The sequence below is a fragment of the Conger conger genome, chromosome 14, assembly GCF_963514075.1.
Source record: "Conger conger chromosome 14, fConCon1.1, whole genome shotgun sequence".
Lineage (NCBI taxonomy): Eukaryota > Metazoa > Chordata > Actinopteri > Anguilliformes > Congridae > Conger > Conger conger.
Genome location: NC_083773.1, coordinates 10589447 through 10616435, shown reverse-complemented (window position 1 = coordinate 10616435; position 26989 = coordinate 10589447). Strand labels below are relative to the sequence as shown.

General features: G+C 45.0%; 1 protein-coding gene across 10 annotated transcripts in view; it reads right to left on the bottom strand.

The window, feature by feature from the left end:
• si:dkey-178k16.1 (band 4.1-like protein 1) overlaps positions 1-26989 on the bottom strand; it is a 79514-nt gene that overhangs the window by 13971 nt on the left and 38554 nt on the right. For 3 of the 10 annotated variants that reach the window (XM_061218559.1, XM_061218566.1, XM_061218564.1), the window contains exons 2-17: positions 23608-23739; positions 22402-22569; positions 18233-18337; positions 14775-14817; positions 14150-14225; positions 12795-13013; positions 11779-11866; positions 11205-11357; positions 9191-9288; positions 8354-8529; positions 7550-7746; positions 6861-6896; positions 4554-4592; positions 3619-3651; positions 2602-2778; positions 197-283 (exon numbers count right to left, since the gene is read on the bottom strand). In XM_061218559.1, the coding sequence (XP_061074543.1) occupies positions 197-283; positions 2602-2778; positions 3619-3651; positions 4554-4592; positions 6861-6896; positions 7550-7746; positions 8354-8529; positions 9191-9288; positions 11205-11357; positions 11779-11866; positions 12795-13013; positions 14150-14225; positions 14775-14817; positions 18233-18337; positions 22402-22569; positions 23608-23727 (1815 nt within the window). In that variant the 5' untranslated portion in view covers positions 23728-23739. The remainder of the gene's footprint in view (positions 1-196; positions 284-2601; positions 2779-3618; positions 3652-4553; positions 4593-6860; positions 6897-7549; positions 7747-8353; positions 8530-9190; positions 9289-11204; positions 11358-11778; positions 11867-12794; positions 13014-14149; positions 14226-14774; positions 14818-18232; positions 18338-22401; positions 22570-23607; positions 23740-26989) is intronic. The other 7 variants (XM_061218561.1, XM_061218568.1, XM_061218562.1 and 4 more) reach the window with 7 other exon arrangements.

Sequence of the window (26989 nt, the reverse complement as noted above, 5' to 3'; positions counted from 1 at the left end):
TCCAGGACACATAACGGATTGTAAACTCTTCTGTGAATTTTGAAGTTCAATTATCCTCAAGATGGATTGCACCTGAGGACAAATTATGCAAATCGGAAACAGCTATAAAAGAACATTGTGCTGACAGACCAGCAAGTCACTGCAATATACAATCTACAACTACGCAGCAGGGAAAGATAGAAGAGAGAAGAGAAACCTCTGGAGATGCCACCACAGTCTTCTGGATGAAGCCCTCCAGAGTGTGGCCGCTCACAGGGTCCTTATCCCCTGTTCGTCCCGACACCTGACGGGAGGTCGGACAAAACCCGCCGGTAGAGAGTGAGAAAGAGAGCGGAGAGCAACAGTTAGCGGATCTCCCTTTCCCCTGACTCCGCCTGCCATGCTCCTCTCGCTGCTCCCGGGTCCGATCCACACGCGACCCCCCCCCCCCCAAAGAAACGCGTGGACGTGACGACGGCTCGGTGCTTACAGAGACGCGCCGTGTGATCACGAGACTCGCTGAAGGGTCGCCGCGTCATTGCCTATCGAGAGAGGAACTGGAAAAATTCCAATCCCGCTAATTCTGTCGGTAGACGTGTAAGACCGTTATAGTGCCTTCGTAGCTGCATTTAAGTGAAAATAACTAATTACTTTTCTCTCATCTCGCTTCATAAACCACATATTTATCTCTTCAAAAAGCCAGTTTCACCTTTCAATTTGGGGTTGTCAGTTCCGCTCTGAAATGCTAGAGGCAATCTGAATGAATAAAGGGCCGGTACAGAAAGAGATTACAGATTACAGAAATGTCAACCAAAGTCACAGTGTACCCGCAAACCTAACATTCTGCCTGTCAAATATGTCTACATGAGAAAAAATAGCATGCATGCAATTGCAAAACTGGATTATTGAGCTGCATGCCTGTAACACTCTATACTTGTCTCTACAGTAAAATGGGATGAAAATGATCCTCCATTATGTAGGGCTTGCTATACAGCTACATCTACTTATTACTCCATAAGGAAGATAAAAATCTGTTGCTCTGATCCAGGTATGTGACAGAAAGAATTCTCCACCCAGTAGGATTTCTAATAAGCTATGGATACCATCTCATTGTTCTAAGACATCAGATCAGAAACAGTCCCCAGCCTGTCCCAGAAGACGCAAACACATGAAACGTGAAATCAGCAGGGATATCTGGAGAATAGCAGCTTGTCATCACATACACCTTTGTCACAATGGGAATAATGATAGCTCCACAGTTTTGCTCTCGCTTTTTCTTTAGAATTAGAAAATAGATGTTTTTCTGTTTTTTTCTGCTTGGAATTTCAGTTTAGAAAACAAAGTACTTTTATATTTCCTTTAGTTTCACAAGTGTAAATTCATCATTGCTAATGTTGTTAATGCTTGAACACTTGACTGCTTGAATGTCAGCTTTGCAAACTTGGGAATTTCACATTTGCATGTCTTCGAGAAAGCTCAGAAAAACACATCGTCTTACAGTATCATTTTTCACAAGTTCCTTTTCTTATATCTTCGTCTGATCATTCTAGGCATGCATAGCTGCAGTCTGCAGTGTAAAGAGAAGCAGTTGGTGACAGAGGAGATGTCTACACTCTCCTGAACCAGCAGTGGGGTGTTCACAATCTACACAGCTGCGGTTGGAGACAACTGGCAATTCCAAATTGGGGTGGAATTGTTCATGCACAGTCCGGTGCTGGGTGCCAAATTCATAATACAAAAAAGACATTCTTTTTTTTCCACATTCTATTTTCCACCAATCATTTTAAACATTCCACCAATCGAGCGGTTATGCAAGCTACAAGCATGCACCAGTTAATAAGTACAGCAGACATGGCCTCTTTGAATGAAATCTTCAGAATTAATTGAATCATGCCATTCATGACATTTTCACTCATCTATTGATTATTCACCATTGAAAATACGTACAGTACAGTGCATTTACAAAATAAATTAATTGTCAGTTACAGTTTGGTACACATTGATCACTCTGAGCATTCATCAAGATTATTGATCTAAACCGAAGTGAGGTTCTCTGCCCTTCAGAGCCTATAGCAATATGTAATTGATTACAGAAATATTACAGATCATTTGGGACTGATTATTATGAGCCAAAACAACACATGACAAGGAAAATAACAAAATGTCTCCTTAGGGATGATGGGTACATACTGTATATGTGTCCTGAAGCTGAAGCTACCACTTGTGTTATTTGTCAGCACCTCACATGGAACAGTAATACCATCAATGTTATAAACATGTTTAAAATGACTCATAGAACACAAGTGCCCTGCATCGAATCTCTGCTGTGCACGGTATAATATGTGAGAGACCCCGTTGGCCAATCACAACACATGGAGTCATCTCATCACAGCCATACGTACCCATGAGCATGTTTCAAACCAAAAAGGCGCACACATACGGCACACGTGTGTGTAGACAACACCAAATCCTTCCCAGCAGTCGATAGAAAATGACTCCCTGAGACCCACACGTGGTGTCAGCACCGACGGTATAGGGGTGCTGCAGGTTTTTGTGACCCCCGCCCCTCTCCCCCCTCCAGAGACCCCACTCCCTCCCCCAAACCCCCGGCCCCAGACTCACAGCCTTCCTCTCGGGCGTGCCTCCCGGGGAGGTGCCCGACAGGCGTTTTTCGGGAGAGGAGCTGGAGAGGCGCTTTTCCCGGTGCATTAGCTTGCTGTTGGGCTCCCTCAGGGCTCGCTTCAGCTCGTTGATACTGGCCTGGTGCTTCAGGAGGACATCCTCAGACTTATCCAGGAACTGCACAAGAAAGAAAACAGGCATGAGAGAAAGTAGGGAGACCATTTTGTGTCAAAGAGAGAACAGCAGATACTGCACATCCCTATCAACTTCTATGCTTCGACATGCGGTTGACCACAGGAAAATGATTCTGATATGCACAAAGGAAGGGCGGAATGATAATAAGTATATTATCATTACAGACAATAAACACAAGACATTTGTACAAACTTTTACATTTCAGGAACTTCACCAGGGAACTAATACTAACTGTATGTTGTTTGTGATTGCACCATAATTCATAAATATATCTCCTTATCGAGTCTTTTGAGATGTGTGATGTAACACAAATCTCCATAGATGATTCTGTACTACCTGTCCTGTTGTCATGAAATGTGGAACCTAATGTTAAAACATTTTAATTATCCTTGTCACCTCATGAAGAAATTTGTATAAATTATATCCTTTATAATCAATTCCTTTATCATTCAACTGCTATTTCATAGTTTTATGCAACTTCTTTCTCTCTTCTTCATTTAATATTCCTCCCACTCACTCAACAGTAATGCAAATCACGTTGCTGGCAGACAAGTCCAGTATTACCAAGATTTTAGTATTTCAGTAACGCAGCCACCAAACTTCAACAGCTAATGTCATTAGAGGATCAAAAATCTGTTTCTTTTTTTCCTTTTCCATTTGGAGACTGGTGTCCGTGCCAGTGCTGAGTCACATGACATGTCACATGACACAACAGAGAAGCAAAGCGCATGTCTGTGGTGAGCCTCTCTTTCATAGCTCCTCACAGGCAAGCGCTAGAGATGGGTGTCACAGGCAGCAGGTGCACAGCTGAGAGAGCAGTACCTCCTTGTGTCGAGGGGTGGAGTCCTGGTCCAACTGGGGGGGGGGGGGGAGGCAGGGCAAGGCAGGGCAGGGACGGGGGTGAGGGGAGAGGCAGGATTAAGGGGGGTGTGGGAGTAGGGGTGCAGAGACAAAGAGGGAGAGCGCAGCCAGTAAGTCAAGGAGGGAGGCAGACAGAGAGACAGATTTACTGAGCCCAGGGACAGAGAGCTGGACAAGTCCATGGGATAAAATGCACAAACACACACCGTGTACACAAACTATAAAACCGGGAATCGATCTGTGCAAGACAACGCACACACACCCACACACACGCATACACACACACACACACAGGCATGCAGGTTGACAGCCCATAAAACCTACACAAGCTGAAATATCTCTAATAAGCTATAAGTACGCTGCAGGTAGATGGAGCGGGTGTTTCCCCGAATAGGATGTAGATGAGTTTTAATCAAGCAGCAAATATCTTGCATCTGAAAATGATGCAATTTGCAGTCTGCTTTTCAAGCCTCTCAACAGCATGTGCAGAAATAGAAGGAAAAGAAAAAATAGAATGGATCATCTGCTAGTAAGAGATGCCATAGATACGCCAATGGATCTAACTGCCAGACAGACAGGTGGGTAAAAAACACTGATTATATGACATTACCCAGACATCCCTGTACAGCTGCAGCCTTATCTCTTAAAAGATTTTCCACATTGCTACGGCATCTTTCTTCGATATTAGCTAAATTTTCAATATCTGTAATATACTCAATATTACGTAAATAAACAAAGATGTTTTTTCATTGTATTGAGCCTGACTGCTTTTTATTATACTACTATACAATATACAAATAACTGTTGTATAGTTCTATATATAGAAAGACTTCTCAACACTGACAGAAGGACACTGTAGACAGACAAACAAACACCGGTCACTAGGTACAAGATACCTCCTGTTTAGAGTCAATTGGTGACTCAGTATCCTCCCTCTGCCAGCAAGGGGTTAAAGAGAAAAGGCGGGTTAGTAGAAGTCATGCACATTAGCAGCAGGGCTAGGCTCAGTGGTGAACGGGAGAGAGGGGTCATGAGTTAGTCTGGGTTAGATTTGCATCTGCTTCAGGGAAATGGAGACAGCGAAGAGGAGAAATCTGGATGATCTAGAGATGCTTTTACACGGCTACAGCGAAGAACGCCAATGACAGCCAAGCACTTCCCCTCAGGAGAATCAATTCCTAACTGTCACCTCTATCAGAGTGGGAACAGTGCATCTGCTCCTCATTTCATCCCAAAAAAGAGAAAACAACATTTCACTGGCAGCTCAATCTCTTAGCCTGCGGTAATATCACTTAGGATGACAGGTTCCATGAAAACATCCATCGGGCTTATAAAACAAATTTAAGAATATGTCTTCTTAAGTTTTGGTTGTGACTTTCTCAGTGTTGACCAATACCCATATAGCTCTGCTATTCCTCCTTTAATAGAACAAGTCGTCTGTTCCATAACGCAGGATTACTGAGTTAGCCGGATAGCTGCACAAAGTAAAACCTGGACCCATGGACCCAAATCTGGAACATGGCCTGAAGTAGAAAGAGTTCTTCCAGGTTTTACTTCCTGCAGTCATCTGTGTAACACAGTAATCCTGCTTTGTGGAACAGGCCCCAGGTCAAAGCTTGTGATAATGGTCACTTTCCAAGATGGGTGTCCAATCTTGTCTGATTCTGTCCAATGAGGTAAGAACGTCAAGCAACCAGTAACTTAAAACAAGCGAATATTTACTCCTTGAGAGGTAATAAAAATATATCATTTATTTTAATTAAATCTACTGTAACAGACTGTTTTTCAGTGTAGTTTTTTGTTTTGTTTTGTTTGTTTGTTTTTTTGCCCATCACTACGACACCCGATTTAACTGATTAACTAATCTTCAATCTTCAATCAAGACCTTGGTAAGTACAATCAGGTGTCTTAGTGCTGGTCTAAGACAAAAACCCGCCCCCACACCGGCCCTTATGGGATAAGATTGGACCTCCCTGGTCTAAAGAGTAAACAGTGGGGTCAGTATCTAAGACATGCAGTGAGTGATTGGACTGTCAATATTTCAGAATCTAGAGTGGGGCCGCACCTGCAGGCACCTACTACACATTCATCAAGCATGTATCTACTCGTTGTAATGCCAAAGCCGTTTTGGCATCAATCCCAACTTTTTTCTTTTGTAGCCCAATGTGTGTTCATTTATCCCTTTTCCTTCAGCTTGCAGATTAGTTTATTTATGGATCGGATTTGGTCTTGCGGCATGAATTTCACAATGTCAAGTGACTGAATTAATTTCAGACAATCCTTGTTATTAATTATATCAAATGTGATTTATTGTATTTGAGAAATATGTGTATCTAAATGGATGGGGGATTTTACTTTTATCCTAAATCTTCTTCTTACATAAAAAGATTGCAACATCATTAATTATTTGTGTGTCAAAGTGAAATGTAAATTAACGAAGACTGTCACTGGCATTCCAGACAGGAAGAGAGTGGTTGATTATCCACATCTTGCTATCCTCCCCACAGTCTTCGGCACCTGACTTACACCGAGCAGACACACTTCCCCACTGCTTACATGTGCTTAAAAAAGACTGCTCCTTTATACAGTTGGACGTGTCCTGAAGCAATCTCAGTATCTCGCTCAAGGCTATAACAGCAGTGCCCCAACCAGTAACTGAATCTGGAACTGGAACCTGAGTTATAAGCCAAGTTCCCGAAACTATGTACTACACTGCTATTTTTCTGTTGAAATGCAAAGGCAAGCTAGCTGAGCAGGGAACTAGCAGTAAAACAAAAAATTTTCATAATCATAGCGTACAGCTTCAATAGGAATTTATCATCAGTTTGGATTACTATTATATAGATGAGGTATGACATTGACATTGGCTGCTTCATCTGAAGGTGCTACAAACTTTCTTTAGACAACAAACACCAATGCAATTATCTCAATGGATATGACAAAGGTTTGGAAGAGACAGAAAACTGAGGTGTTTGTTTCTTCCAAAAACCATGCAAACGACAAAAAAGCACAATAACTGTACTGCAAGAATACAAATACAGTTCAAGGGCAACAATTTGGGCTGTTCTTCAGTGATTTCTGAAGATGGATATCCAGGGATATCAAAGGAGGGATCGTGGGTATAGAGGACAAACAGCGGTCCACAGAAACAGGAAGTAGGGCAGGCACAGACAGGAAATAGTATTTTCCGAGACAGGAAGTACCTCCTGTTTGACCCCATCAGTTGGCAGCTCTTCACTCTGACATCCAGTTAAAAGTAAAGAGAAAGAGGGAAAAATGCAGGCGTGAAGAACATGTCAACCCGGCTGGATTTCAGGCGAGTGGTAACTCTCATTAGATCGATCCCCATGGGAAACACAGTGAAGTGGCAGATCTGCTCAAACGAGCAGTATTCACAGCGTGAGAGACAGCAGGCCGAGACCTATTCCTCTCACTAGCTGAAGCAAGAAGAGCTCTATCACGGAGCTCTCAGTGACACTCAAAAAATGTCACGTCCTTTACAGAAATGGCTTCCCTGCTGTCAAGCCGAACAGCTCAAGCCAGACTTTGAAGCAGCTGGTAGCTTGTTCAGGCCAGCTCCCAGTTTGACATGGTTTAGCTGTTTGACCAGTTCAGATCAGCTCAACATCTTGACATGTTTTGACCAGCTCAAGCTATGTTTTGAAACAGCTGGCAACTGGTTGACTGGTTGACCAGCTACCAGCTCAGACAAGCTACCAGCACTAGCTGGTTAACCAGCTCATACCCAGCTAGATCAGCTTGTGACCAGCATAACCAGCTCAATTTTCAAACTGGCCAAACTGGCATAGCCGGATTTTACAGCAGGGTTCTGTAAAGGGGCAGAGCACTGATCGAACGGCAGCACCTCAAACAGGAACCGTGCACACTCTACCTTCAGTTCCCTCTTCTTGGTGGGAGTGATGGGGCCCTCCTGGTTCTCGTCCTGGATCCCGTCCTGGTCTTGGATGAAGGTCTGGTCCAGCATGTCACCCTCCTCGTCCCCGGAGGGGCGGGGCTGCCGTTCGCTGCTGCTGCGCTGGGATAGGCCGTCCTGGTTCTCGCCGAGGACAGAGGCTGAGCGGGACAATTCTGCTGGTCAGAAACGTGAGAGGAAGAGCAGGGGATAGGCCAGGGCGGGACAGGGGCGGGGCAAGGGATGCAGGGAACCGCACACCAAGGGGAGGCGCTATAGGGCAGCAGGAGCAGGAGGAAGAAAAGCCCGATGTCGTCAGACAAAAACATCTACGCTCACGATGCCCACTGTTTGCTCTCTATCTTCACTTCAGGATATGTTAACATTTCAAGCTTTTGTTATGATAGATTTAAAGAAAAAAGGGCTGGTTTTACAAATAGAGAATCTACTCTACTCAAATTGACATTTTAATTTAGTCTAGGACCAGGCTTAATCTGTGTCTGTGAAGCTAGCCATATGTATGGTGCACTGTGTACCTAATTCACATTTTAGTTAATATAATTGGACATGCTTTTGTTAGAGGTGATCTGCATCAAATTCAATTTGATAGGTTCATGTATTGACTGACAATTACGAATGCAACGCAGCAGAAACAGGGCCGTGCATGCCTGAAAACAGCTCCCATTGCTAAGGACGCATGGCCAGGGGGGTTTAGTCCAGCAGTAGTGTGGAAAGAGTCAGGGAGAGAGGAGGGGGTGTGGCGAGAGCTTCAGGGGTACCCACCTCCATCCAGGCTGCGGGACAGCAGGTACCTCTTGCTGGCGGAGCGCTCGAAATGCGGCGCGGGGCGATCAATCAGAGCGCTAGCTTGCCGGGTCTGGGCTTGCGTACGACCGCTGTAGCGGAACTTGGAGCCCATCACCAAAAAGCCTTTAGGAGGAGGTTCTGGAGACACCAGCCTGGGGGAGGTGGGGAGGTGTGGAGGGAGGAGGTGACTGATCAAACCTTGGGAAACATATTGCACTCCATATATATATATATTTCTTTTTACCAATAACTCACTTTCCAGACCTGGCCAAGATGGCAGCAACAAAAGACAATTCTAAGTTAAAATCAAACAGCACAATGATAAGACTCTACATCTTTGATTGAGCTGATAATTCAAAAACAACAGCAAGTACATCTTCACGCATTATCAGAACTAATCGGTCAAATAAAAACATCAAAGTCAACACAGTGCCTGAACACTGAACTATTCCCCACCAGCAGGCGTGAAACACAATCAAGTCAAGTGTTAAAAATAAGCTGTACCAAAACAGGAGGAGGGCCCCCAACGGCCCCAAAAGCAGGTGGCAATCGGAAAACAAAACACAGATAGCGGAGAAATAAGCCTTTAAAGCCAGTGAAAAACCCTGATCAAAGAAACTCAGTTTTCCCATAACATTCCCTAAGCGTTCCCAAAAGCTACTGGGTGAAGTGTGCTGTGCGCAGTGATACGTACAGGAGCATTATGGCGTATGCGAGATGACGCAGCAGTGCGCTATGCAGTCTGAGGGATGTGCTCTGTAGGAAGGGGATAGTGGGGATCTGTGTGTTGATGAAGACAGATGCACGGCCTACCTGAAGAAGGTGTGGTGCTCAATGCAGACCTTCCACAGCCTCTTCGCGGCTCGGTGGTTGGGTAGCTTGAAGCCGATGGTACTCTCAAACTGCTCATACTGCCCAGAGAGAGTAGGGGGGGGGGGTAATTCATTTTTACAGTGTTTGTATAGTTTTTTTATAGAAGCACTCTCACAATACGGGACATGGGAAGAGTGGAAAATACTGGGCCTGAACCCCCTAAAAACTGGAACTGAGCTAAAGTAAAACTCTCAAACCACTCATACAGCGGTGAGAAACAACTCCCTGATGGGAATAAAACATGAGAATAAAACATGGGAAAAACCCAGCGATAGAGGGGGAGCCCATCCTCCACTGGCTAGCTTAGTGTCAGTAGTTAAATTTAGGCTAAATGAATCAGCAGAATTCCAACAGTGGGAACAGTGCTTTCTGTGTTTAAGACAAGGGTAAAGAGATAAAAGGCCAGTTTTGCAAACAGAGATTAAGCTTAGTCCTAGACTAAATTCAATTTTGAATGGTGATTCTCCATACAAAACTAATTTTCATCTAAGACTGAGCTTAATCTGTGTCTGTGAAACTGGCCCAATGTCAAACATTGTGTAGTAAAACCTCAAATGCCTGCACGGGTATTTGAAATGTAACAAGCCAAGAAAAACAAGCTAAAATTAAACTTCTTCAAAATTCTCACTATAAAATGGACATTCTTTCCACAGTTTACTGGCAAGATTATTTTACTTCTTTTCATTGGCCAAAAAACAAAAATCTGACATCAACATCCACATGCTGATGAACACTTTCAGGTTTAGTGAAACAGCAGTTTGTGACTGTCCTGATCAATATGTTAATATTAAACCGTGCATAAAATCTCTGACACAGTAATGAATGGTCTACTGTACCACTCATGTGATGTGTCACTTTAAATATGAAGACAATAGCGCACTTGCCAGTAATAAGTGAGACTAAACCATTATTTTAAATGACAACATTGTCTGAATTTAAAAAAATTACAGGAAAACTGTATGAAACAATAAAATGCTAAACAGCTCCCTACAAAAATAAAAATTACCCCAGTAGACTCATCAAGTGAATCTGCCCACCATTCATTTGTTTGCATGCTTTATACTTCAGTAGCTCAAGTGGCCAACTTCATACCCTCAGACTTATTGTGCAGATAGTCTTACAAATGAGCTTGCAAATGGTTGACTCCATTGACTCCACAACAATCAATAATAAAACAGTCTGCTTGCTATGAGACTTAATTTGTGCTAATATGTTTTTCAGTCGCATAAATCCCAGTGATATGGCTGCCGGACAGACTCCGGGGATGTGTGAAAAAAAATCCCATTTTACAGCTCAGAAGACAAACGAAAGCGAGACGCTTCTGCGCGTCGATGTTTATACTTTTATCCGTGTGTACGGCGTGTTCTGACAGCTGCACTGCGCTCAAGGCCCTCTTTATTCTCCCGTTCACAGGCGCACTGTGAGTTCCTGCGTCTCGCTGAGGCACAATAACAGGGCCAGCGGCACAGGAACTGAGCACGCTGTGCTGACCAGTGGCTTTGCGGAACTGAAGAAGTGGCTCCTTTCCCAGCACACCACATCCCCGACCCCCGCCCCCGCCCAAACCGAATCAGCTTCATCCAGCGCCAGCCTCCGGCATTCAACCCCTACAGTTACAGCTCTCAAAAGCACCAGTCCCCAACCAACCGCCATTTATAAGGGTCAGCATCAAACTGTGGACTTCCAGTTCCCATTCAACCCCCTTCATAAGCATTTCATCTCTAAACTTCCCCTCTCTACCCCACTTCTGTAACTCCATCTCTCCAGACTCAGCAACGTGTGCGTGTGCAGCAGTTCATAGCTCTGAGCAAGGGCCTTCAAATGCTGTTCACGCTAGAAGTACAGAAATACTACGTAAGACTTGTTCTGATGGATGTGCAGTACAGTAGAGAGGAGAACACTGTGTTCCTGTGGCACAGTTCTGCAATCAGATGCTGTCTCGTCCAGCACTTACCTCTCCTGGACGGATCTTGATGTAGAAGTTGCTCCTCTTGTAGGAGATTTTGAGGATTTTGGGCCAGGCAAAGCGGTTGATCCGCAGGCGATCCCGGTATATGAGCAGCCCGTTGGCACACACTCCCAGCATGATGTCGATCCCTTCAGAGTCCTGTCTCAGACAAGCGCCGTCAGGGGAACGGAGAGGAGAGGAGAGGAGAGGAGGCACAAATAAACATTAGTGGGCCTTGATTGTCATATAACACACACACACACATACACCCTGCAGTAAAATCCAGCTATGCCAGCTTGAGAATTTAGCTGGTGAAGCAGGTCATAAGCTGGTCTAGCTGGATATGGGCTGGTCAACCAGTATCAACTTATCTGAGCTGGTTGACGGCTACCAGCTGTTTCAAAACATACCTCGAGCTGGCCAAACCGTATCAAGCTGGGAGCTGGTCTGAACTGGTCAACCAGCTAAACCATGTCAAAACTGTTTCAAAACTTGAGGTGAGTTTTTTTTCAGCAGAACACACACATACACACACACACACACACACACATATAGGTACTGAACACGTCCTTGAGCATACCTTGGCGTGGTGGAGGTCCACCCCGTACATGGACAGCTTCTTGGCATTCTCCAGGAAGTTAATTTCTGCTTCTGCAGGAGTCATTCCCCTGGGCAGGGACAACAAAGAACCGCCATTATTAGTGCAGCATTCTCCACCGTCTAATAATGCTGCTGGCTACTGCCCGACACAGCAGGTGTCTCAGCCTGCTCTGAGAGAACTGGACTGCATGCCTGTCGAGTGAACCCCGCCCTGCTGGGGAAAACACCGTGGCTAACGCAGCCTCTGATTGAAACAGGGCCAGCACTCAGTTCAGCACTAGCTCCGTGTGAGCAGCCATGACAGATTCCAGGACACTGCAGCAGCATTTGTGAACATACGCGTGCCATGTCATCAAAACAAAGACCTAACAGCCTAACACCTAACAGACTGAACACCTAACAGGGATGAAAGATTTACCTATAGTTATGGGAGGAGGGGGTTGGAGGTAAGACATATTTACTTGTATTTACCTGTAGTTGCGGTGGGGGTTGGGGGCAGGTAACACATTTACATGTAGTTGCGGTGGTGTGGAGAAACAGATTAACCTGTAGTTGCAGTGGGGGTTGGATGGGGGGGGGGTGACATTTACCTGTAGTTGCGGTGGGGGTTGGAGGGGGGGGGTGACATTTACCTGTAGTTGCGGTGGGGGTTGGAGGGGGGTCACGTTTACCTGTAGTTGCGGTGGGGGTTGGAGGGGGGTCGCATTTACCTGTAGTTGCGGTGGGGGTTGGCGGGGGGGTGACATTTACCTGCAGTTGTGGTGGGGGTTGGAGGGGGGGGTCACATTTACCTGTAGTTGCGGTGGGGGTTGGAGGGGGGTCACATTTACCTGTAGTTGCGGTGGGGGTTGGAGGGGGGGGTCACATGTACCTGTAGTTGCGGTGGGGGTTGGAGGGGGGGGTCACATGTACCTGTAGTTGCGGTGGGGGTTGGAGGGGGGAGGTCACATGTACCTGTAGTTGCGGTGGGGGTTGGAGGGGGGGGGTCACAGGTACCTGTAGTTGCGGTGCAGCTCCATCACCCTCTCCTCCAGCTCGCGTGTCTGGTTGGGGGCGAAGCGGAAGTCGCTGACGTAGTCGGCCCCGTGCTCGTCGTGATCGTAGTCGCCCAGCTCGGCCTGCACGGCGTAGGAGCCCAGGAGCGCGTGCGTGACGAAGGAGCAGGGCAGGCGGCCCGACAGGATGTCGTCCCTCAGCTGCAGACACAGGTAGTACCTGCCACGGGGAGGGTTAGCTCACACACGGAAGTCTCCGGAAGACGCGCTCTAATGCGAACTGAACCCTGAAAACAGAAGCCTTGTGACCTGCAGCGTTCAGACGTCAGTGCATTTGTTTTTTTCTGATATGTCTCTATTAATAACGGTTTCATTGTTTTGTACCTCTCTCTGTGGCCAGGGGTGAGATTAATTCCCTACAGGGGATCGATAAAGTATTTTTTATTCTGACTGAGTGCTCAGTAGGTTACTGCCAGAAGATGCCAGTAAACAGGCTTGTGTGCAGAAAGGGTGACAGGAGAGAGCAGCCAAGATTATTTTTGAAGATACGAGGAAGGCAGAGTGGGCTGGGGGGTGAGGGGTGTACAGTAAGGCAGGGGAGAGAGGTGTTATTTTGGAAAGCTGCAGGAAACACCAGGGGTTCCCAAACTGGAGCCTGGACGCTCCAGGGGTCCATTACAGTCCTCTAGGGATCTTTGGCAAAATAATACATTTCATGTTTCTACATTTCATCAATGTTTGATTTTCATATAAAATCCTATATAATCTTGGTAGCATTATGATCATTGTAATTTATTAAATACTTTATACTGCATTGCATACAGTATATGACTGATATACAGTGATGTCTGTATGCAATGCAATATAAATGGACAGTTACACAAATGTAAAGGGCTGTAACTCCTACACAAGGTTCACTCTGTATGGATGTAAATACTCTCAAAGTAAAGTGTAGACCAGCCATCATCAAATCTGGACTTCAAATCCAAATCTGACCCTGGTTTTCTTTTCTCCCAGGTAATTAGCTGAACAATTACTTCTTTCAATTGGCCAGACTGACTCCGAGGTAAAGGGAAAGTGGAAAACCAGCAGTCCTCGAACCTCGAGGGCCGTGATTCGATGAACCCTGCTGTAGACTGTCAACTTGAGGGTACGCCCATCCATGTCGAGTGCATTGTGTAAAATTGGGTCACTGTCCAAATACTTATGGACCTTTAGCTTTAGACATGCTTCCTGTGTGTTAAGAGGCATGGCGGACTGCTGTGGGTGTCAGACAGAGGTGAAAACGGGCTGGAGCACCACGGGAGTTCTCGGTCAGAGGGAGATAATTTTAGGTCCGGACCCCTCTGGCTCTACCTGGTGATGTCCTCAGTGAGCTGGGAGGGGTCGGGCGGGTAGAACTTGACGGCGAAGGCGAAGTGCCACGCGGCAGCTGAAAGAGACGGAGAGATGAGATGTGACACGCCGGGTATGCGGCCTGCTGACCAAAGGTGCAGTAAAAGTGTCTTCTTTTGGATTCATGTGTCCCCACAGATTTCTCCTGTGTCAATGTGCGAGACTCAAGGTCGCTGAGAGTGAAAGGCTTCATCATGAGTCATGAGTCACCTCCATTTAGCCTCTCTTTTCGCAAGGGACTGCCTATTAAACAGTGCACAACTACAGAATAAAACATACCCTAAAAATAGCCATATCCCCCGGCAAAGAGAAAAAGTGACTTTCGCAGGTTGAGATAGAGATTTCTCAGATATTATTATTATTGTATTTCTGTCAAGAAGAATCAACACCAGCATATTGGGTCTCAGATACTTTCTATTTCAACCAATGCAATACTTTGTAACATACAGTACAATCCTATATTTGATATTTCTATATGCTTTTTGTGTGTGTGTGTGTGTGCGTGTGTGTGTGCGAGTGTGTGTACGTGTGCGTGCGAGAGTGTGTGCATTTGCATGCGTGTGTGTTTCAAGGGGGGCACACTCACTGCGCATCTGTTTTTTGATCTCCTTGGAGGGGTCCAGCCAATTCTGAAAGACAAGAGTGAGAATTCACAATGGGGCGGAATCAAAATGTCACATTTCACACTCCGCATCAGACTCACACAGTGCCTCTAATTGCTGAAATTATTTTCCAGTGATAGACTTCACCATCTGGCTGAAAGGAAAGAAAAGGCATAACTGAGTCTTCAGAGATAGTCAGCTTCAGGGGATGAATGCGGAAGTAAGCATACGCTCTCCGGCTGCGATTCTAAACTGTAAAAAGTCTTAAGGATCCTCCCCCGACCTTCCCACACCCTTGTGCCACATATTATCAACAAGAGATCATAGCCTAATCTCTGACAATGAACAACAGCAAAAAAATGCCACAGAAATTATACCATACCACTACATTACATTACATTATTGGCATTTGGCAGACGCTCTTATCCAGAGCGACGTACAACAAAGTGCATACCCATAACCAGGGATAAGTTCGCTGAAAGACCCTAGAGGTAAGTACAATTTCAACTGCTACCTGTACAGCAAAGATAAGGACAAGGGCCATTTTTTTTTTTTTTTTTTTTTTTTTTTTGAACAAACAAACAAACAGAGCAAAAGTCACCAAAGTTAACTATCCAAACACTAAATGGTAAATGGTTGCCATTTACCCAAAGCGCTGTACAATTGATGTTTCTCATTCACCCATTCACACACCAATGGCGATCGGCTGCCATGCAAGGCAACAACCAGCTCATCAGGAGCATTTTGGGTGTAAGAGCCAATGAGGAAAAGGTTGATTAATAATAATTTAACTAAAAACTATTATTATTTGCTAATGATAATTTCATTAATGTGCATAAGGTATATATTAGTCTAGAATGCATAATTTAGTAATGTATAAATGATAAAAACATGTCTATATTTTTTGTACTTCCGATTGTATAAATACGTAATCATAACTTTGGTTAGTTTTTGAGTCAGATGCCATTGGAAGCAACACAGTTTTTTGACCGTACGCTTGACATTATAATTTGTGTTTTCTATTTAAACATATAAAAAGGAAAGTTATCTTGTCCCGTCGTTCGCGTGGCGAATACTGTTTGTTAGACCGACTCCAACAAGTGGTACATTTGAGGAAAGGAAAAGGCGAACGGAGTGCCACTACACTGGGGGTTAGGTTTCTTGCTCAGGGACACTTCGACACACCCAGGGCGGGATCGAACCGGCAACCCTCCTACTGCCAGACGACTGCTCTTACCACCTCAGCCAATGTCGCCCATTACAGTACTCTGACTAGCAGTGACTTCCCCGTGCTTAATCTAATGGGCATGACCCAACTGCTCATTTGCGCTAAAAGTCTTTTTGGCAGCCGGGATCAGAGCCACTGGTGTGTAATCAGGGGTGTGAAAACCGTAGAGATATGAGAGGTATGGTGGCAGAAAGCAGTATGGTTAAAACTGCCCATACCCACCTGAACAGGGCTCTGTCAATTCATGCTAAATCACCCGCAGCCTGAGTAAGGGGTTAGGTTCTTCCGCTGCCTAATCAGCCCACTCGAGAAATTAATGAGCTGTGTCGGTTCATTAGCTGACTCAATTCACTTGATATCCTGCTAGGTCAAAGGGCACCTCGTTATCTGAAAGCTTTTCCTCTGTGGATTCAGGGTGCCATGAAACTCCGGATCCCTTTGCACGAGACACGTTATAACAAGGACCGTTCCCCTTTAAAGAGCAACTTCCGGTACAGTGGCCCATCAGAATCCGCACATACGGATCTCCCTCCAGCCAGCAGCTGCAGCTCCATCACAGCTCAAAAGGCTGTAATGAAATAAATGTTTCCCCAAATGGACTTGAAATAACATCTTCAGTCCAGGAGGGAGAACCTGAAATCATATTTCAATTACGCCCACTTCGCTGGAGGTCAGGGAGAGCCCCGGAGGGTGCACTCAACTGTGATGACCAGGATCAGAGCCTCTCACTGGGGACATTTCACCAAGTCCCAGTGAGACCTGGCTCTCCAGCATCTCTCCGGTTCCTCCCGAGATTCCTCCCAACAGGACTTTTTCTCACCACCATTTGAGGTTCTATTTAACCTTATGTGCTATTTGGGGGTTCAGGTCTGGTGTCTCCCCTTTCTCCCTTCTGTTACTCTATGAAGTATCTCCTGCGAGAAGCGCTATACAAATAAAATTGAACTGACCTGAATTAAACTTTGTGTGCTCCTAGAGCAGTCATCACTTACCCTGTTCCTGGAGATCTACCGTCATTTAGGTTTTCACTCCAACCGTAACAAAGTGCTCCAACCCTAACAAAGCGTGCCTCATTCAACAGCTTCAGATCTGACTGAGATGGTAATTAGGTGTGCCAATTTAGGATTGGAGTGAAAACCTTCAGCACGGTAGATCTCCAGGAACAGTGTTGGTGCGAGAGACTGCGGTATTATTCACCCTTTCAAACGCTACATCCATCTCAATGAACAGCAGCCCCTCTCTGTACTATAGGAAATCACCAGGCGTTCAGTGGCATGTTAGGTGCGGGCTGTAGTGAAAGAACAGCACACCTAGCTGCCAGCACATTAGTGCACTTTCAGTTTAGAAGATCAACATGCACACCATTTCTCCTCAGCCAAGTGCGGACACAATATAGACCAGTGTACTTCATTCCTGGTCCTGGTGAGCCGCAGGGCGTACTGGTTTTTGTTTTCGCCTTAATATCAGCAACCGATCCAGACACAAGTATCCAGGCGAGGTGAGTTAACTGTGCTGAGAAACAACAAAAGCCAGCACACTCTGTGGCTCTCCGGGACCAGAAATGAAGATCAGTGATACAGAAAGAGGGAGGTGGGCAGGAGGGCAAAGACCACCCAGAAGATAGGCAGCATGTGATGAGGTGCATAAACCACTGGTTCCTCAACGTGGGGGTCACATTGCTGTGGTCACTTGATAGCTACTTCTTCATCAACAACAAGGGCAGGAAGGTAAACCTGCGCTAGATATCACTACCTCAAAGCTCCTTCATACAAACTGTGCATAATTGCTTTCTCAAGGGAAAATTCCATTCAGCAGTATAATTACCACAACTATCACTCCCCCTGCTATAACGTAAGGGTTAAGGAGACCGAAGAGAACATCCCCAATGAATAAAAAGAAAGGAACCGACTAATAACAAAACCTTTGTGTTGGCGTCAATTTATTTTCCAATTTCATTGCCCACAGAGCCATGTCACATGCAAATAATTTGCAAGCAAGCAGTTCCTTGACTGACAAATTAAATTCATAACAAATTACCTAGAAAATTAAAAAGCTGATTCAACCAAAAGCTCACAAAGGAACTGAGTGTAATGACTGGAATCAGAACTCTAATATGTTGCCCTCAGAGATAGAGAGAGAGAGAAAGGGAGAGGGGGGGAGAGAGAACGAGAAGGCGGGGGGGGGGGGGGGATAGATAAGGGGGGAGTGGATGACCTTCTGGCTGTCCGCATCACAGAATGTCAGGCCAAAGTAGTCCTTCTCCAGCAGGTTGAGGTGTTCACACACCATGTCCAGGAGAGTCTGCCCTCGAGAATGTTTCTGTGGAAATACACAAGTAGACACGGGGGACAAATGACTTCCACCATTTTGCAATGTATCACACATACATTTCACAAAAGAAAATAGCAATATCTTGACTGTCCAGATGAAAATTAGCAGGGCATTTGAACATACTTTGAACATCTTTTGTAATAAGATGTGAAGATGTGATATCCATTGAAATGGCATTAAAAACAGTAGGGAGACAAGCTGGACAGTAAGTTATAAAACTTTTCAGACATTCTCATAAAACAAAGGAATCAAAGCACCTCTAAATTACAATTCAGATGTAATATACAATGTCAGGAAATAAATGTCAGGATCACTTCTTCTCAAGTTAAGTGTTAAGGTAAAATAAAATACTTCAGTGACATGGTAGGAACAAGTTGTTAGCCTAAAACTACAAGCTAACATTGAAGGATGAGAATTTTGACACAATGATAGACAGAATAAATCAACGTAAAAGGAAGGTGCGTAAAAAAGGCTATAAATATGCATGTAGATCAAACTTCTGAAAACGTGTTGGCTTCATCAAATTATTCCCATCTAGCCTTCAGAGGTATACCACGGTGGAATTGTTCCATTCCATACTACAACTAATGACCAAGAAAGCTTTTAGATTACATACGGATGGGTGGGAAAGGAATCCATTATGTTAGAGTGACTACTCAATTCCCTTCACAAATGGCGCCAAATATCAGTATTACTGTAACAGCATATACTTAGGCAAAAATAGTATGCAAATTCTTGCTGATTCACACAGAAGCAGTCATCAGAAATGTGTCAATGTAACTTTACCATATAAATTCTAATGAATTCTCATAAAATGTTAAGAAAAACCGACAAGGAAATGGACAAAATAGGCATAAAAAAGGGTGTGGCTCTCAGCAAGGCACAAAAGCCAGGTAGAGTCAATGACTTGAGTCTACACCCCTCTGAGCAGACGGTGTCTAAGCAGCGAAACGCCTGTCTTCCAAGTAGGCTGGTTTCCGAGGCGACAAGGGAGACGGAGCAGCTGTTGCCAGGGAAACAGAAGTAGTGTGTTTCATCTCCTTTCTTCGCTCCTGAATTTCTCAAGGCCAGTTCACAGGGAAGCTGCGCTCCTTCTCTCCCGTTCCGGGAGCCGAAATGGCGGAGCGTGCTCCTCAGATACATCACGGCGGCAGTAAAAAGCAGCCTTGATCGGCGACAGTCCTATAAAAACCGCTCTCTTGGACAGGGACGGAGGGGGAACGGCATTAATCCCTTACTGTGGAATAAGGTTCATGTTCCTCAAAAAAAAGAGAATGACGGAAATGGATACCCTCGGCGGTGATATGACAGCTTCGGGTACAGAGACCCTGACATGTCCCGTTCCCCATCTCCCCTCCCTGCCGCACGCCAGTTGCTTCAATTTCACTTTCGGCCCGACTGCCGCAAATCACATTCCTTACACATCTCTCACCCAGGAGAAATGAAATCTAGCTTATAGATTTGGGTCTTTGAGAGATTGCGTGGGCAGGTGAATCAGATTCCCTGTGGAAGCACTAGCAATTGCTGTCCTGGGGTAACCAGCACCCTGACTGACACAGAGACGTCAGGCCATGCCGGGGACAGCCCTTATGGACGCGTAGCGGACAGGGACTACGCTGCTCTGAGCACAAACAGGCAGGCTTAACGCCCATCCACACCAATAACTAAAACTGTGACTACAACGACAACGATGTGAGCATGCACACTGCTGAATGATAAAGTTCTGTAATTAGTCTCTCGGCTAAGTCATCTGCAATTTTGCACGTGGCGCCCTGTAAATTTGGTTGGATTTGATTGGCAGCCAGGGTTTTATTGCTAATGCAGCTGTCCCAAAGATATTGTTTGTCACTGTCGTGGTCATTATAGTTGTGGAGTGGATTCCGCCATCCGCTTCAGTTAGAACGATTTTAAAAATTACATATAATTATAGTTGTCGTTATAGTTATCGTTCCGGGTGTGGCTGAGCCTTATTCGTGCCGGACCTGGCCCTCAGGCGTCTGTGCTTGTAAATGACCAAGCGTCAACAGAGAGGAGAGAAACAACATCAGAAAGCACTCTTTTCCGGCAAGAGACCCGGGGGAGAGTGCTGACACCCAATAGTGTCAGTAGCAGGCTAATTAACCCCTCGTATGTGACATTTGCTGACATGGAAAGTGTCACAAAGTCCCACTCGCTCTTTCTCAGGGCTGTTATTACACACATCAACTGTACTGTGTGTGTGTGGGGGGGGGGGGGGGGGGCAGCAGAGCTGATAGGCTTTTTATAACCACACAGCAATTATGCACAAGTAGCCATGGGAAATTGTTTGGTTGAGCTCTTTCCAAAATGAGGTCACGTTTCCTCCAAATTATTTGTAGATTAATTTTATAGAACGGCGCTAATGGATTGTTTGACAGTGGACTCAAGCATAAAGTGACTTTTGTAGCAACAAAGGAAAACAGTGAGTGATGTACAAGCACAAAGCACTGCATATTAAACAGTTAACAGCTCCACCCAAATAATTCCTACAACACCTAACACCTTAAGCTGTTGACAGACACCTGAATTGCAGTACTTAAGTATGCTGCGATGTCATGCCATAACATGGGCTTCAAAGACAACTCTGCTCAGTAGCTGTATGATATATTATGAGGAATGTACACAGTACATATGCAAAAATGTGCACGCAAGGAACACACACGACAGTATCTGTGGCAGGCTGGTCCCTGCAGCCATTACATGGCCATTCTGTTTTCTCTGTGACAGGGCATATTCTGCTTTATATTAGGAGTATGGATTTCCCATCCCACGGTTTTCACTGGGGGATATTTCACAGAGGTGGGAGGGGGAGGGGTGTGTCCTGCCCCCACAGATGGTATTTCACCGTGGCTCTGTCGTATATCTCTGAGTGAAGGGCTGGGCGTGAGAGGGTGCAGTCAGCCATGGTGAAGCCAGGAGTGTTTGGAGTGAGAGAGAGAGAGAGAATGAGAGGGGGGGAGGGCTAAAAACGTCATCACCACCATGCGCAGCACAGGGGGCAGTGCATAGCGGGGCAGGGTGGGGCAGGGCGGGGCATGGCAGGTCAGAGGGAAGAGCAATTCAGAGGGGGTCAGGGGGCTATGGCTGTGTTCGAAACCACACACTAGCATACTGCTCATACAAAATTTCTGGCTGATCTTCATTGAAACAAAGTACGAGTCATATGCTGTGTACGCGGGTTTCGAACACAGCCTATGACCAGGCAGGGAGGAGTAAATCAGGGCAAGGCGACGGCCAATTGTTTGGATGAACACGAAAGCGGCCTGGAGCAGAACAGTAACTGCCTGCCTCTGCACAGTGATGTGCGACCTGCCTGAGGGGAACTGGCTTTCCTCCTGAGCTCTGAGGCCTCATCCCGTGTCATGTGACAGTGGAAGAAAAAAAGCCAATCACAAAGGTTACTCTGTGAAGCTGTTGTTGGAGGCCGCGGGGTTGAGAACAGTGCCTCCCAAGTGCAAAAACACCGCACCAGAATCCAGTAACATCTCCCCCCGCAGAACGCTAGACTGCCATTTTAACACACACCTCCACTATGTGGTCGCAACAGTCATCATGAGTCGGCTTGCAATGGCTGTCGGCCTTCATATGCAGTGCCACATTCTTTAGAAACGCAATGAATCATACTAGAGGAAGAAAATTTCACAAAATCTGATTCACCTTCATCTTTATTTTCACAAAGCTAGTGTATTACTCTGCCGCAAATGGAAAAGCCTCTGCATCGGCAAGCCTGAAAGTGTGAGCACGGCAGGAAACCCAGACTATTTAAGCTAACTCAATCCCTTTCTATCAATGTTATCTGCACTCCACGGCTCAACACCGATGAACAACAAAGAAACAGATTCTGCAGTGGAAACCTGCCAGCTACAGATGCAGCCGCACAGCAAAACACGAGAAAAGAGATGCTAAGTAAGACAGGGAAGGCCTGTTAGGTTGAAATCACTGAACGACTAAATTACTGTAGCACTGCCAGTACACTCATTATCAGCCACACTGAGACAATACACTGTTTATGAACAAGAGTCCACACGACGTACCTCAATGCCACCCTCGTACTCCGAGGTGTCCAGCAGTGTCACCTTAAAAGGGACAGTCTTTGGCCGTTTGGACGTTTTTTGGGGGGATTTGGGGATCTTGCTGGGTGTGGTTTTGTCCGAAACGTCGTCCATGTTCGCGTGGTCATCTAGCAGTTTGGTGTCCTGGTCCTGTCACCGGTAATGAGAAGCAGGGACAGTTGAAAGCCACTCGTGAATTGTGGTCATCAAATACGTGCAAAGTCTAATGATCTCCGGATGAGTGTGGTTATGGTAATCGCAGGTGCACAATGCATCAGAAATTATCTATGCAAATACTAATTTACAGCCAGAAACATCTGCTATGAGACAGACATGAGTACACTCGCATCTGGTCAGCATATGGAGGGACTAGCAGGAACTCAAACATCCAAATGTAAGATTGCCTGTCTGGCTTTCATATTTCTAAAATAGCAGAGACAGATTACTGCAAATCCCTATTTTGGCACATAAAACTGTGTTCTGACACACAAATCGCTCTTTTGGTGGCATAATAATACAAAATAGATTAAGATTCAGCAGAACCTGGGAAAGGTGAGGATTAAAAAGTATTTTTTCACTTCCGTCAATAAAAAAGTATGATGGCCTTTAGATCATATTTATGAATGTCACAATCTGCTATGACAAATCCCTCTTTTTCTGAAAAGTTTCAAAAGTGAATCTACTTTCTCTGCTGTCGAATTGAACTCTTTTATTTTACTACTCTTGCATTTAGCTAGTAAGACAACATGTTACTGCGTGTGACAGGATACAGGACATGGAACAATACATGAATACAATACCAAGCAATAAACAATGAAATCATTTTCAAAAATGCATTACCTTGAAATATGTACATAATTCCATATGGCGGAAAGAACATTTTGTAACTCTCAAACCAGCACATGATACTATGATGCATTATAATTCATTATACAACAGCTGATTCATAGTATCAAGAGATATCATAAACTAATTTCATAAACATAAACTTTTAACATTATTTTAATTTTCTTCTTTTTTCCAAGCATGTTGGCAAAGCTGTTGTATAATTGCAATAATACACTTGAAGTCCTGACTTACCATGAGTGTTTGTTACAGCAGTGACAACACCCCATGGTAAGTCACGCCTTCTCTGGCATTATCGAATAATTAAGACGCGACGGAGAAAGAGCCGTCATCCTGCCCCACCTGCTTGGCCATCTTGCCGTCAGCCGCAGAGTCCTGCACCCCGGGGGTGGCCCCCCTCTGCTGGGGGGGCTCTTCAGCTGTGTTCTTAACCTCTGACTCTGGGCCAGTCTCTGTTGTCATGGTAACTGCTCACTAAACCAAAGAGAACACGGAAAGAAGCACTTTAAGGAAGGAGAAGAAAAACGGGCAAAAAAAAAACAATACAATCAGGCTCATTCTAAAAGCGCGGATTTTTTTTCTTGGTTTTATTTCAGGCAAAAGTGATCAGTCTTTCTTGGTGACGGGCACCTGTGCCTTCAAAAGCGTGTTTTCTTCTATTATACACACCCGGATCTCCAGAACTTGGTGTGACACTTTTACAAATCGAGTTCCAATGCAGCCGAGGTGACAAGGCGTAAAGCCAACCTCCTGACTGCAAGCAACTCATTACAACACTGCAGCCCCTGCAGATGTGTCAAAGGGCAATCAGCGCCCTTGCACTGCAGTGTACCCCCATATTTACATGACTCACCGTCAGGCATCATTTTCAAATTGGCTGAAAAATGCAGGATGCAAAAGACTGAAAATGTCTGGGTATTTTGTTAGTGTCCGTGCGTGCGTGTACGTGTGGGGGGTGTGTTTATGGAGTAACACTTTTATTGACAGTATCAGAAAAGCAGACACCTCGTTTATTATGTGATAATGGGAATAGCAGAGAAAGGTCACACTCATCAGATCACGTGTCACATCACATCTGTCATGCTCAACCCCAGTAGCACTTCCAGTGGGGTTCACTGGGAGCTGGTTAGTGCTACTTTAAATTGTCGACATTCTCTTACTCAAGTCCACGGTCTAGCCACAATAAGATTCACACAGCCGTTGGGCCCTTGAGCAAGGTCCTTAACCCTACATTGCTCCAGGGGAGGATTGTCTCCTGCTTAGTCTAATCAACTGTACGTCGCTCTGGATAGAAGCAGCTGCCAAATGCCAATAATGTAATGGAGTGATGCGTTGGTATAGCCGGCCTAATGGTGATTGGCATTCATATATTATATCCCTCCAGTGTTTGTCAAGCTAGATCTGCACCACATACTGCACCGCAACTTTACTCAGCCCGTAATACCAGAATATACTGCACACTTCTGAGCACAATGCAACAGTTAAGGTTTATTATAAGTCATTTATTACGCAAGTCAGAACATACTGTATGTTAAGATGACTAATATTGTCCCAGAATGTTTGATGAAATGCCTTTGCAGTATTCAGCACAAGCTTTTCATTTATGACTCAGAAAAGTCATAAGTAAGTCAAAAATAAGTACACCAGCTGATGTTCAGAATAAGCTCCTTTTGTTTATTTAAATGCTGTGAGTGTGGGGGATACTGTAACTGTTTTACTTTATTTTACCACTAACATCTTGATGTTAAAATATATAAATGGTTGGCATTTATGTAGCGCCTTTATCCAAAGCGCTGTACAATCGATGCTTCTCATTCACCCATTCATACACACACTCAGACACTGACAGCGATTGGCTGCCATGCAAGGCACCAGGCAAGGCATCAGGAGAATTTGGGGGTTAGGTGTCTTGCTCAGGGACACTTCGACACAGCCCGGGCGGGGGATCAAACCGGCAACCCTCCGACTGCCAGACAACTGTTCTTACTGCCTGAGCCATGTCGCCCCTATATATATTTCACTTCATGTACATATGACTCATAGAGGTTTTCTCATCTACAGAATGAAGCAAAGCAAATTTCTGTATACAATAGGCAGTAAAGGTTTATGTGATCTAATCTAATCTTGAAACCTACAGGCATTGGTCATTGTGTGTTGTTTGACTCCCATATGTATAATTACACATTTAACCATATTCATCATTTTGATCTAAATCAAATAAACTATGTAATTCATAATTAATAAATAATTTATTCAGCCTATTATGATTCTCTAGGTATTAAAGATGTTCCTCAGAGCTCTGTTTGGGGATTGACTGAAAGTGTAAAATACATTTTGGACATTAATTAGGTACATACCTGTCACGTTTCATGCCCTAGGTTTTACTGTTCCATTGTGTAAACAGCTACTTAGCAAGTTCAATGGTTAATCAAACCGACAGGGTATTTTTAGTAAGAAAGCTAACTGGGTAGAAGAATGAGAAAATAATATCATATAGTATATAGATACAGTTTGGCTGGGGTTTCTTAGTTTAATAGCTTTAGTTGCACATTTATTTATTTCTGACACACTAAACTTTAAGTGGCTGCAGCTTCAGTTTTGTCATAGCTGCTGCCACATGTTTGTGTGTGTGTGTGCGTGCGTGTGTGTGCATGTGCGTATGTGTGTGTGTGCATGTGCGTGTGCATGTGTGTGTGTGCGTGCGTGTGTGTGTGTGTGTGTGTGTGTCCGTGTGCGTCCGTGTGTGTGTGTGCGTCCATGTGTGTGTGTGTGTGTGTGCGTGTGTGTGTGCATGTGCGTGTGTATGTGTGCGTGCGTATGTGTGCGTCCATGTGTGTGTGTGCATGTGCGTGTGCGTGTGCATGTGCATGTGCGTACGCATTTCCATGCATGTTCATGTGTGTGCGTGTGTTTGTGTGTGTGTGTGTGTGCATGCGTGTGTGTGTGTGTGCGTCCGTGTGTGTGTCCGTGTGCGTCCGTGTGTGTGTCCGTGTGCGTCCATGTGTGTGTGTGTGTGTGTGTGTGCGTGTGTGTGTGCATGTGCGTGTGTGTGTATGTGTGCGTGCGTATGTGTGCGTCCATGTGTGTGCATGCATGTGTGTGCGTGTGCATGTGCGTGTGCATGTGCATGTGCGTACGCATTTCCATGCATGTTCATGTGTGTGCGTGTGTGTGTGTGCATGCGTGTGTGTGTTTGTGCATGTGCGTTTGTGTGTGTGTGTGCGTGTGTGTTTCTGTGCATGTTTGTGCATTTGCAGAGTAGGAACGCGTTGATTAAACACCCCAAGCAGCCCTTTCACTGTGCCTCATACATATTTCTTCATGATGTAAGGTTTATGTGAAGGAGCATGATCATATGACATGGTGGCTGCCTCCCTCGCAGTCACATACCCATATCTCATTGGTGGGAGGGGGTTCCAGAGCGTTACCACGGCAGCCCATACGGACACATGCAAATAACCCCATTTGCTCATTCGCTTCCCTCCAGGCAGCATTCTATCTTAATTTTCTTTAGTTCTATTTGCCTTTTCTGCTAGATTCAGCAACAGAAGAGATTTGCATTGATGTGTTTTAACGATATCATAACAAGTAATATATATTTTCTTTCTGGCCGTTATATGTTTATGGCAAAAATCTGCATGGATAAGGGGGAGGATTAATGCTTTAATGGTGGAGAGAGACTCTGTAGAAAGAGGCGGTGCAGCAGAAGCAAGCTCTAATCTGG